We start from the raw sequence: 12426 nt of genomic DNA on the forward strand, positions 1-12426 counted from the left end.
AGCATTTATTATAGGCTGGGGAAAGAGCTTGTGGAGAACAGCAACATCTGGAATACAGACCGAGAAAAACAGAACTTAAAACAAAAAGATAGGCAGCAGGGTGGATTCAACTAAAATTGATAACCATAATAAATTGATGGTTTCAGTCAGAATGGTCAGGCTATCTTCTCCAAACACCTCAACTACCTCACAGAGATGGTAAAGACTGGTCAGCTTGTGTTCATAAAGTACTTGGAAAAAATGTGATGAAAGTGTGATTATAAATTGAAAAATATCAGCAATTCAACTTGTGCATATTTGATATTTTCAATCTCTCACCATATTGTGAGTTTTTTGGTTGACGTGATCACAATTCCTTTTTACTCCATTTTTATCCAAATATCTTCGAAGTACTTTACAAACTTAACAGTTATACCATAAATTTTATCTATTTTGTATGTGCAGATCACTTCACTCCAAAAAAATGCAGTCATACGCAGAAAATGAAAAAAAGTGTTACCCAATTTAAGCTTCAATAAGCATATTAAGCAAGCCTGAAATTATACGAATCAGAATTTAGCCAAACACCAACAGAAGGTATGAAAGAACAAGCTTTTTATGATTATGATCTAACCTTCATATATTAATTCCCCTGCTTCTTCAAAAAACTCTTTTACTAGTTGTTGTAGAGAAAGCACACAACAAATATGGTACCACAAAAGAGTAACTATCAAGACTTATGTTCCAAATAAAAAAATCTATAGTAAGAGTAAAAAAAAAAAAATTATTTATGATACCACTGTAAAGCATAATACACTTCAGTAAAATACCTGAAGATGGAAACAAGTAATATGGTTACAATGTTTGGGGAGATCGATGATTCACCTAAAGAAACCCCAAAAAACTACTATTTGCCTCAATGCATAATGGACTGGACTGTTTGCTCTAAAGCCAGCTAAGCCACTCCAGCTATTATCTCTATTAACAAATTGGTGGAAAAGATAAAAGCTGTATAAAAATTCAGCATCAGTAATACCAAATATAACCCAACTTTATTTACAATCACAGCATACCCATCTCAACAATGAGACCATGCATCCCTGCTATGGAAGTAAATAAAAATCATACCTGCTCAGTATAATCTCTCAGTCCACTTTCCATCATTGCTAACTTTTCTTTTAACTGGTGGACTTCCAGTTGAAGTTCTTGAATTCTGAAACACATTTATAACTAATGCCAATATACTTTTGTTAAGAAATACAAAAAAAAAGAAAGAAAGAAAGAAAGAAAGAAAGAAAGAAAGAAAGAAAGAAATGAAACTAGATATGTTCTCCTGTGAATTCTCTATTTTCTATTTCTCAGTAAGGTATGAAGTGCGATGCCAAAGGGTTCCGAACCACAGCACAGAGTACATCATCTTGGAGATTTAATTCTACAAGAACAGATTTCAAAAATTTAGTGGTAAATCATTTGAAAATCAGATACACTAAGCCTACTGTTGCATTTTGATCCTTAAAACTCTTTGAGGTACTGCTGCCAATTCTCAGGTTCAGGAAACTAGAGTTTAGCCCAGAATTAAGGGGCTAACCTATGTTTTCTGACCCTAAATGACCCTGTATTTTCTAATGAATTACCCTGCAATCCTGGAGAGAAGAAAAATATTGAGAAATACTATAATTTACCAAATAACTACAGCAAAAACCTACTCCTTTCTGGAACTTGTTCATTCTAACAAAACCAAGATTTGCCCAAATTACCTCAATTCTACAACTACCCAAATGTATTTGTATTACATCAAACTTTGCCAAAAATTAACATAAATATGACATAACCACTTTCATATTGGAAAAATAAAGCCTGAGGCCAGGTCTGCGTTTAAGAGAGATTTTCTGTGAAGTAGAGTAAGTGAGGCTGGCACAAGTCCCTGCTGTTATTGGAACCAGTATTTTCTACTAATCTAGGTTTAGGAGAAAAGTAGGTATGCAACTGCACTCATATGTATGCACACGAATTACTCTGAATACAAACAAAATGTATATGTGCAAAAGAAAACAACCGAGATCATCAACAGACTAATGTCACCTATGATGGTTTGACAGAAAAGAAAGATGTTAAGGAAAAAGATTACAGACAGAAAATGCCATACATACAGACCAAAAACTCCTTAAATATACTAACACACTGCTGAGAAGTCCTAGATTACAACTGTAACAGAAAAAACAACCCCACAAAATATTTCACAACTAAGCTCAGGTAACTGTATAAACACAGTTATGTAACAGTGTGTGGGAATAACTAAGAGATCCTCATCAGTACCCCCACCAGTGTTCCTTTAGATTGTTATGAGGTTAATAAAGTGGAAAAACTCCTCCATATTCTCTGTATAATCTACAAAATAAAAAGTATCCATACTAACGAACCATTTTTACTAGTGTAGTACACATTTTAGGATGTTTTTCCCGCTATGACCCCAGAGGCTGTCACGAGTGTTCTCTTGCTCTTTTGAACCTCTTAAAATTTTCTTAATGGTATTCTGTGTATTCCTTGTCTCATCTTAGTATTGGAATGTAACCTTCTGAAGAGCAGAAATACCATCTTACTTATCTTTACATCCCCAGAACACTTACATAGTGCTTTTCCCATAGACCTTGATGAAGTTTTATTTAAATAGAATTTATATCTGATTCCAATTTAAGGAAAAACAAGCACACAGAGCTAGAGAATCATGAAGCAAGAATTTCAAAGCCAGCTACAAATCTATTCACGGTCACTGGCATTTGACATATCTGAAGTGAGAGAGTCCTGCAAAAAGACGAACTTTACTAAAATAGCTTCTAGATGGCACTAAATTATTTTAAAGCAAGTATGGACAGAAACATCAGATTTATGATCTATTTGAGATCAAAGTTTCAAAACAAGTAAAAAAAGTCTATATTCAGGGAACATTCAGAAAGTACTTCCTGAGTGCTCATGCAAAGTTCTGTGCTAGGCCCTGGAGATACAACAGCAAAGACTGAAGCCCTAGCATCAAGGAACTTACGGTTAATCAAATGATTAATTGAAACCAACAAAAAATTATTTAATGCACCTGTTATCAGCCACCTGCAGGAGGTCTGCAATGTAAGGGTCATCTGGCTGAGGAACCGGATATGAACTGACTTCAGAGGGAGGGACTGGTTCGTCAATCTGCATACGCTGGCGCCTAAAAGCAATACTTCTTTTCTTGCCACCTAAAACACAATTGTGTATTTCAAAAACATTCAAAAGAAACAAAACACTGCCTTAGAATTAAATATTCCCATGAGAGACTAGGGACTCTGGGAAACAAACTGAGGGCTTCAGAGGGGAGGGGGGTGGGGGAATGGGATAGGCTGGTGATGGGTATTAAGGAGGGCACATATTGCATGGTTCACTGGGTGTTATACTCAAGTAATGAATCATGGAAATTTACATCAAAAACTAGGGATGCACTGTATGGTGACTAACATAATAAAAAATTATTAAAAAAAAAAAGAGAATTAAATATTCCAGAAGGTTAGGCTTTTTGTTACAAAGGATGTCTCTAGCTCGTATTACCTAATGATAAAATATCTCCTCCCTGATGTATATATATACTCACACCCTGATCTTTAACTAAACAATGCATTCCTGAAAACCTCAACAAGACATGGTTATAAAACAAGTTTTATTTTCGGCATGCTTGGTACATATACCCAGATGTAATATATTCCTCCATTAGATGGGAACAAGACTTTGGCAGGATTAAAAGTTGAGCATGCCTTGTGGTATTTGCTCTTATGAACTCAAGAAATCATCACCAGCAGAAAACTATCAAATGAGAAGGTTAAAGCAGTGATAACTAAAATAAACATGCTTATAAGCAATGCCAAAAGAGCAGAGAACAGAAACTTTATGTAGCAAAATTAGTATATAATGAATGAATGTCATCTGTTAATATAAAGTGATGCTATAACCTGAATTAGTGGGGAATGTCTACTTAATTATCCTTAAAACCAGCAGGAGTAATTTCTTTTAATGGACAGATACATCCAAATTACATGGATAATTTACCTTCCCCAGCACCTGGCCAAGATTAGACATGCAATGGAAAAATGAATTTATCCGCATGAAGAACAAACATAATCTACAATTGTGTCTTCATTAGGATCCTGACACATTTTGTACACATATCTATTGTTTTGAGGATGAAGAAAGTATTTAAATGATTTGCTTGTAGTTACACACCTAAAAAAGGTAAATCATTTTCTCCTACCCTTACATCTTGGTTTTCCTCCTTGGTTGTTCCTTCTCAGTTTCCTTTAAAGACCCTCTCCTGCCACCAGTCCTTTAACTACCAACCTCCCCTCAGGGTCTGTTCTCTCTTTCCAGTCTACATAATCTCATAGATAATTCCTACTGCATCTATAGCTTCAATTCCCACAATACTCCAATGACTCTCAAATTCGAATTTCCATCTGGGACCACACATCTAAAAACAGATCCACATATCCCACTGCGTACTAGAAATCTCAATGCGGATGTTCCACGGGTAACATACGACACATGCAAAAGCGAACTCCTGCTCTGCTTTCCACCTTCTCTATCTTAAAAACAGTACCATCATCCACCCACTCATTCACTTGAAACAGAAATCTGGGAATTCCTCTACTTCCCAAGTCTTCCACATTCATTCACTGAATTCTACAGACTACACCACGTGAATCTCTCTGGAATCTGCCCCATTCCACCCTCAGGAAACCTGATTATCCTCATTTTTCCCCTTAATCTTCTAGTTACTTCCAAGACCTTCTCCCATGTTTCTTGATCTTTTTTGCCTTTAGTCCACAGCCCTCCCCTCAATCTCATTTCCTGACATGTCAATCCTCTACTGGTTCCAGACGGCTACAGGGACACCGTAAGATGACTGTCACTACTGAGACAGTTCGTCACCACTGAGAACTGTGCCAGCGTCTAGATCTCCAACTCCCTTCTGATCACAGTCTTCATTCTGACCAAATGCCTCCTGGTCCTCACGGTGCTCTTAACTCCTCAGTCGCCGCCTCATCTCATAATCCTATGCCTCACTCACTCCCATCATCTTCATCCCGTGATTCAGACATCTTGACGATCTTGTCACTGGGACTGGTGATTCTTCCAACTTTATGCCTGAACTACCCTCAACTCTGGATACGCCCCCTCATTTCTTTTCTCTTTCTATAGACCTACTGAACATAAAGCTAAAAAAAGTAAAATAAACTAAAAAAAATGCAGAAAACATGTCATTTCCAAATTCTTTGATGAGTATGGATTACCTTTATAACTAAAATAATAATGGTAATATTGAGATGGCATCTCTCAAAAGAGTTCCTTTTTTAGCTTGTGGATCTTCAGATTGATGATTCTGCCATTTTTGTTTCACTTGTTAAACATGTTAAACAACATGCTAAGTGTGAACCGTCAACCCTCACCCTAAACCTTCTCTGTTCAGATCATCACATGAAGACTTCACTGAGTTTTATAGTGGCTTTCTGATGTTAGTAGTCAATTGAAGAACAGAGTTTGAAAGTTGTATACTGCTAATGACTGTCTGCCCATGTCCTCCCTGAAATACCAGGATTGTTTATGACGGGTATTTTTAATAAAACTGAATACAGTTGGACTTGGAAAAAAACCACTAAAATAAAATAATAACAATAATTTTAAAAAGAAGTTAAAGTAACGATTTAGAAAATAAAACACCGGGCACTGAAGTCAGTTAGACTACTTACATCTAAGAACCTACTATTATGTAAGTTTCTAAGCACATGTATAAAATACTACCTAGATCTTAAGAAATAAATTTAAAAGTTTATGTGACAATCCAAAATCATCTTTTCAAATACTAAAGTCTAAGCATGAAAGTCCAAAGTCTCATTTTAGCCAACAGCTTTAACCTCTTTAAAAGATTAGACGTGTACAATTTGTTTTGAGAAGGGGCAGACTCACCTGGAGTTTGTACTACAGCGTGCAAATTCTTTTCTTGAAGTTGTTGAATTCTTTCATTCTTAGCTTTGCTCTCTTTCTCCAAAAGTTTGAGTTTATGAACATATTGGTTATTTAGAAATTTCAGATCAGCTGTTTCACGTGCACACTTCTTCAACGTAGTTTTCAACTCTTAAAATGAAAAAGATTCAAGGACCATTTTACAGATCAGGAAATCTATGAAGTCCTTCCATTTCACAAAATACAAAAGTCACATTAATTTGAAAGGCTCCATCTGATTCTTACCCAAGCCTTTGTCTGAAAGGCTATTACCTCTTCTACCACTATTAACAAAACTACAAATAAGTCACTATACAAAAAAGGGAATTATATTTTTCTTCTGCTATATGGCTTAATATAAATTATGGCATTTGATCCAATCCAGTCAACTAGGTATGTAGCTGAGGGATTATGAATTCATGCCAGGTATCAGACAGGGCTTTCTACTGATATAAGAATTTATAACAAGAAGATAACCGTACAATTACCCTCTGTCCAGTACCTTTGAAATCATTCTATTCAATCTTCCAGCTCGAAGACAGGGGTATTAAAGAATCAGAATGATACAAGGCTTTCACCTGACTTTAGCCCTCTTACTTTCAGTAAGGGAAAAGTGAAAGTTTTCAAGGACATTTCTTTACTTTAAGCATTTAATATTTCCTAGAGCAATTTTTTTATTAATTAAAAAATTTATTGAGTATAGTTGACACATTACATTGATTTCAGGTGTACAACATAGTGATTCAACCTCTCTGTAAGTTATGCTATGCATACCACAAATGTAGCTATTGTCTGTCAGTATGCAACACTACTGCAATATCACTGACTATATTACCTATGTTCTGCATCTTTCTACAGCAATTTTAATTCTAAAAACTTAATCGACATATAGTGACGATGATTATAGCTATGAAATGCATATTTATTTTCCTTGTTGGGAACTCTTCAATGCACTCTACATTATTTCAAGCCTGTTAGCAGGAAGACTATCACGATACTACACATAAGCTTTTCCTACAGAAAAAACAAAAAGGGCAAAAAATATGACATTTTAAAAATCACAAAATTTTACCTTTAATGTGTTGGCCTGATTGCTCTCTCAGTTTCATTAATTCCAGGTATAATTCATTATTTTCCTTGATCAACCTTGCATTTTCAAGTTTATAAGGTTCCAAAACAAAATCAAAATTGGCACTTTCTTTTTCAGCTTTCACAGTAGATAATTTTGATTTCCGAAGACTTTCTGTTGTATGAACTAGGTCACTGAAATTAAAGAATAGAAAATGTAAATACAAGGAAACATTCCATTAACTTTTAATAACACAAAATATATTTCAAAAAAGACTTACATGTTAACACTAAGTGAGGTCAAATCTAAAAACAAACAAAAACACTAGGAGCCTTTCAAGGTACCAGGTGCTCAAAAATTTCTCAAGCAAGATTAAAAGTTATGAAACATACACATAGTTGGAATCATCTTTCAATCTCTCCTCTCATTCATCCCCCATGTCCAGTTAGTCACCTGATCCTGTGGAACCTATGAAACTTATCTGTACATTCAGCAAAGATTTATTGAATGCCTGCTATAAGCTAACTGCTAGTATATAAGAATAAGAATTGATTCCTTACCTCTGAGAACATAGACCAGTAGACTATTCATTCCATCAGTATTTACTGAGCAGGGAACACGATATAGAACACACTATCATGGAGCTTATATCCTATTGACAGTTTGTCAAAAGTTATAACACTATGTGATAAACTCAACAACTATGTGTTCAGCCCGTACTAGATATAGCAGAGGTAAAGTCAGTCTCTAGTCTTATGGAGTTTGCATTCTAAAGGAAACACAAAAACAAGTTTCTAACAATGATAAGTACTGAAGGTAACATGTAGCAGATGTGACAATCTTGCAGGCCATAGAGCTAAACAAGCATAGGGCAGAAGGGAGAGGTCCAAGGGATTTCCCAGGCGGACAGAATAGCACATGGAGAGACGAGACTGGTGGGGAGTGTATATGTTTAGGAAGCTCCAAAGGTTAAATACATGGGAGATGAAGCTGTCAGAGTATTAGATCACTGTGGAAAAAGTCTGCCAGTTTCTTAGAAAGTTAGACATACTTCACCCATCCTCCAACCTTGAATCGCAGAGCTAGAACTAGATCATGAAGGGTTCTGGAGGGCATAATAAAGAGCACCAAATATCTTTCCTCCATTCTCTCCTTACCATCATCATAGCTTGTAGCCCTGCTGCAAAAGCTTTCTAAGCAATTTCCCTGCTCCAGTCTCAAGGAAAGAACAAAAAATGGAAAAGAACAAAAGGACATAGAATCTTCCAGTTAAAGTAACATGTAATTGCTAAAGTAATGACCAACCACGTATGAAAAAACCTTTATTGAATCACAGTAATTAAAGACTAATGGGCAGACATAGAACACACAACGATATCAGAAAACCACATTAAAAAATTGTAATTCTGTTCAGGGAGAACTCTCAGAAAACCTACTCTCAACAGTAGAGTGTGAAAGGTGACCCCCAGAGTTTTGCAATGTGGACGCCCTGAACTGATGATATGGGAGTAGGATCTAAGAATAAATGAGCTTCAGATGACTGATGGACTTAGAAAAAAAAAAAGAACAACAACTACCTATTTCTTTACTGTAACATGAAGTTTAATAGAAACTAGATAAATGGGATTAAAGATCGCGCAGGTTTAGAACTGTATTTTCATCTTTACCTGAAAAGTTTTTCTACCAACGGTAAACATTCCACTGTCAGAGTCTGGCGGTATCCCAACTGATCCAATCTTTTTCTAATATTAATGTACTTTCTTTCTGCAGCTGTAGTCATCTTGTCTTCCAAAACGAGTTTTATTCACTCCTCAAAATTAAAGTCCTAAAAGAAAAGAGTAAAACATTATTCTGTTATTATGGCTATTATTACTATTTCATGATAAGAAGAAAAGATTCTTTCAATATGAAGCAACTGTTTTTTTTCTTTCTCTTCAGGTAGGCAGCCTTCTGGAATATTTAGACTGACTTAAATGCTCCTTATGACAGTCATGTTTCTGCACTAAAATAAGTATCTCTTAATAAACCTATACATAAAAGTTAAAAAAAATAATGGAGAAAACAAAGAATATTTTCCCAAGCCTGAGGTAGGCAGAGAATCTTTAGAGAAGCCTCTTTTGAAAGCACTAAATACAAAAGAAAAACCTGATAAATTTTTGGACTTCATCAAATTAAAAATGTCGCCCATCAAAATATTCCATTAAGAAAACAAAAAGCGAAAGACTCGGAGAAAATATTCATAATATCTGACAAAGGATTTGTATATGGAATACATAAAGAACACTTACAGCTCAATACTACTAATAAAGAAAATCGGGTAAGAAAATGGGCTGAAGACTTTAACAGGCACCTTGCAAAGATAACTGAATAGGAATAATCATATGAAAAGGTGCTCACCACCATTAGTTATATGCAAAATATGAATTAAAACCACAGTGAGGTACAATCTCGCCCATACTAGAATAGCTAAAATTAAAAGCACGGGACCAAATGTTGTCAAGGATTTGGAGTAACTGGAATCTTCACGTTGCTGATGGAAATGTAAAAGCACAGTGGAAAAATTCTGGCAGTTTCTTATAAAGTTAAACTTCTCCCCTAGAACTCTATAATTCTATTGCTAGGTAGTTATTCAAGCAAATGAAAATAAACATCCACAGACTCTACAAGAATATTCCTAACAGCTTTATTCATAATAGCCCCAGACTGGAAACAACGTATATATCCATCAACAGCAGAAGGATAAACTATGAGATATTTGTACCATATAACACCACTCAGGATAAAAAAGAAGGAAATACTGATGCATGTCAACCACATGAATTAATTTGGAAAACATTACTTGAGCAACAGAAGCCAGACACATATACTGTATGATTCTATTTACATAAATTCAAGAACAGGCAACATGAAACTATGTAGACAGAAACCAGAACAGCTGTGGGCTGGGTCAACAGGAGTGGGTGGAGACTGGAAGGGTTAAGAGGGAACTTTATGAGGTGATGAAAATATTATGTTAAATATTATGTACACTGGTTACACAAGTGTATTATATTTATCAAAGGTTTTCATATAGTACACTTGAGATCTGTGCATTTCGCCATGTAAATTTTACTTCCATTAAAAAAAAAGACACAAACACATATGAATCTCTACACACATTTTTATCCTTGTCTTTTTCAATATTTATGAATATATTGAATAGATATATCAACGTGCCCTAAAATGGAGTTTTCTAAAGATTGCTTGTGTAGAACCTTTGCTCTTTTCTAACCTTTGCCAGGTAAATATAGTCCTAGTACTCATATATCTAAGCCAAATAAATTGTTTTAACATCTCTATTGTTTTTCACAACTTATAAAACGTGAATGCATGGGAGTACACGCAAAACTGATCCAAACGTGAATGCATGGGAGTACATGCAAAACTGATCCTCACAACTTACCCTGTAAGGGAGACAGGACATACTAGACATTCTTTCTATTCAAAGGCAAGGAAAGGCTGCCTCTAGAGAGCAACTTTCCCAAACCACTGGGCCACAAAGAAGGTGGTCATTCAGGTCTCCTGGGTCCTGCTTTAGCACTCTGGTTTCTGTACCAAGCTGCAATTGCTTCCTGGACTTTTGGATAAGATCAAGTGTAGTATCTATACCAAGCTGCAGCAACTTGCCACATCACTTCTAATCTACTCCTTTCTACAAATCTTTCTTTCTCCACACTCTTGCTAACCTTTTCTTTTAGTGGCATCCCCATGGACTTTCTAGGTTCCTTCCACAAGAGTGACCTGACTGATGCAAGGTGTTTTAGAGAATCTCCTGGAGACATCGTAAATACAGCTGTCAAGAACTAGCAGAGCCTCACCACTCAAACATTCCTCCTCTTTGTCTGGTACCAACTTTGATTACCCAGAAATAATACTTCCTCACATACTGGCTGAGACAGAGAATGAATACGAATCAAAAAAATAAATAAATAATGGAAACACAGGACTGATGGAAAAGATTACAATCTCCCCAAGAAGAACAAAAAACATCCTGACCTATGGGCTGCTGTCTTCCCTCACCTACATCACCCAAACATCGTTGTTATACTTAAAGTTTCTAGCACAACATAAAAGCTTAGGTTTGGAGGTCCCCCACGCATACGTGTTTAGAACTACTCACTAGCTTACCTCTGGGGAGGTGGGTGTCTGAAAGCCAGTACATCTTATTTTTAACAAAAGTATTCTGGGTGTTTATATGCACAGAGACTCAAAGCAAACACCAAACTTAGGTTGTCTCGCAGTCCTTCCACACTAAACTAAAATAATACAGACTGGAAGGTAGAGGGGATGTTTTCGAAGGTGCAGGGCAAAGGTTAACAAATGGCTCCCGTCCTACGCTTCTGGGCACTTTGTTTTTTACAAAGAGCATGTAAGATTCTTACACGAGAGGGCACTTTAACTTTTAAATCAACCCATCGGCCGGCCGTAAGCGGGTGTGCATACCGCACAGACGCCCACGGCGAGCGGCACGGAAGGAAACAGGGACGCTCGAGCTGCCCCGGGTCGACCTCCGGGCCGCAGCTTTTCTGCCGGGTGTAGAAGGGCAGGGGTGTCGTACGTGGATCCGACGGGGCGTCGCCGCGCCGCGCCCGGCCGGGCCCCACTTCCTCCCGCGGCCGCGCGGCATCCCTCCCGGCAACACCCGGGCCCGGCCCGCGGGGACCTCCCAAGAGGCCACGGCGAGAGCGCGGCTGCCTCGCCCGGGCCTCCCGCCCCCGCAGCGGCACTCACCCACCGCTCCTGCCGCCGCTTCCTCCGCCTGCGGCCGCATCGCCCCTCGGGCCTCGCCTCCCTCGCTGACTCCTTCCGCCCCAGACTCTGGCTCCGGCGCTAGGACAGTTTGAAAATGGCGCGGAGAGACGATCCCAGCCGGCGCGGAGTCGGCGCCGCGGTTGCCTCGGTAACGGGAGCGGCGCAGGCGATGCGCGGCGCTCGGCGGGGCCGCGCTCGGCCGCGATGGCGGCGCTGGGCCCAAGTGCCCGGAAGCGCAACGGCTGGACGGCGCGCGGCCACGGCGCCTCCTGGCGGCCGGGAAACCCCGAACTTCAGTGGATGCCGGAAATGATCCTCTCTTTTGCGGGATTCGTTGCCAGCCCTTGGTTCCTGCAGCGGACAAGCCTTCACCCGCCAGGTGAACGCCTGCTGACCACGAAAGTCCAACCTAAAAATCACGGTTCTTGCAACTTTCCCTGACAACCGCACAATAAAATTAACTATTGCTGCCACACCCCTCTCCTTGTAAAGCTGTGTAGACACATTTATTATACTCATCCCATCATGAGTATAATATTAAGTTTTGATTCCATGAGTTATAGCCC

The 12426-nt window shown here is 38.2% G+C and overlaps 1 protein-coding gene across 2 annotated transcripts in view; it reads right to left on the minus strand.

Moving 5' to 3' along the window:
* CEP135 (centrosomal protein 135) overlaps positions 1-12083 on the minus strand; it is a 73046-nt gene extending 60963 nt beyond the window's left edge. The window contains exons 1-6 of one of the 2 annotated variants that reach the window (XM_045815927.2): positions 11844-12083; positions 8737-8894; positions 7073-7263; positions 5965-6132; positions 3068-3209; positions 1108-1192 (exon numbers count right to left, since the gene is read on the minus strand). In XM_045815927.2, the coding sequence (XP_045671883.2) occupies positions 1108-1192; positions 3068-3209; positions 5965-6132; positions 7073-7263; positions 8737-8849 (699 nt within the window). In that variant the 5' untranslated portion in view covers positions 8850-8894; positions 11844-12083. Of the gene's footprint in view, positions 1-1107; positions 1193-3067; positions 3210-5964; positions 6133-7072; positions 7264-8736; positions 8895-11839 lie in introns of both variants that reach the window. The other variant, XM_045815926.2, reaches the window with a different exon arrangement.
* Positions 12084-12426: the final 343 nt, after the last annotated feature.

This window comes from Ursus americanus, chromosome 8 (assembly GCF_024610735.1).
Source record: "Ursus americanus isolate L20-20 chromosome 8, mUrsAme1.1.p, whole genome shotgun sequence".
In the NCBI taxonomy this organism is placed as follows: Eukaryota; Metazoa; Chordata; class Mammalia; order Carnivora; family Ursidae; genus Ursus; species Ursus americanus.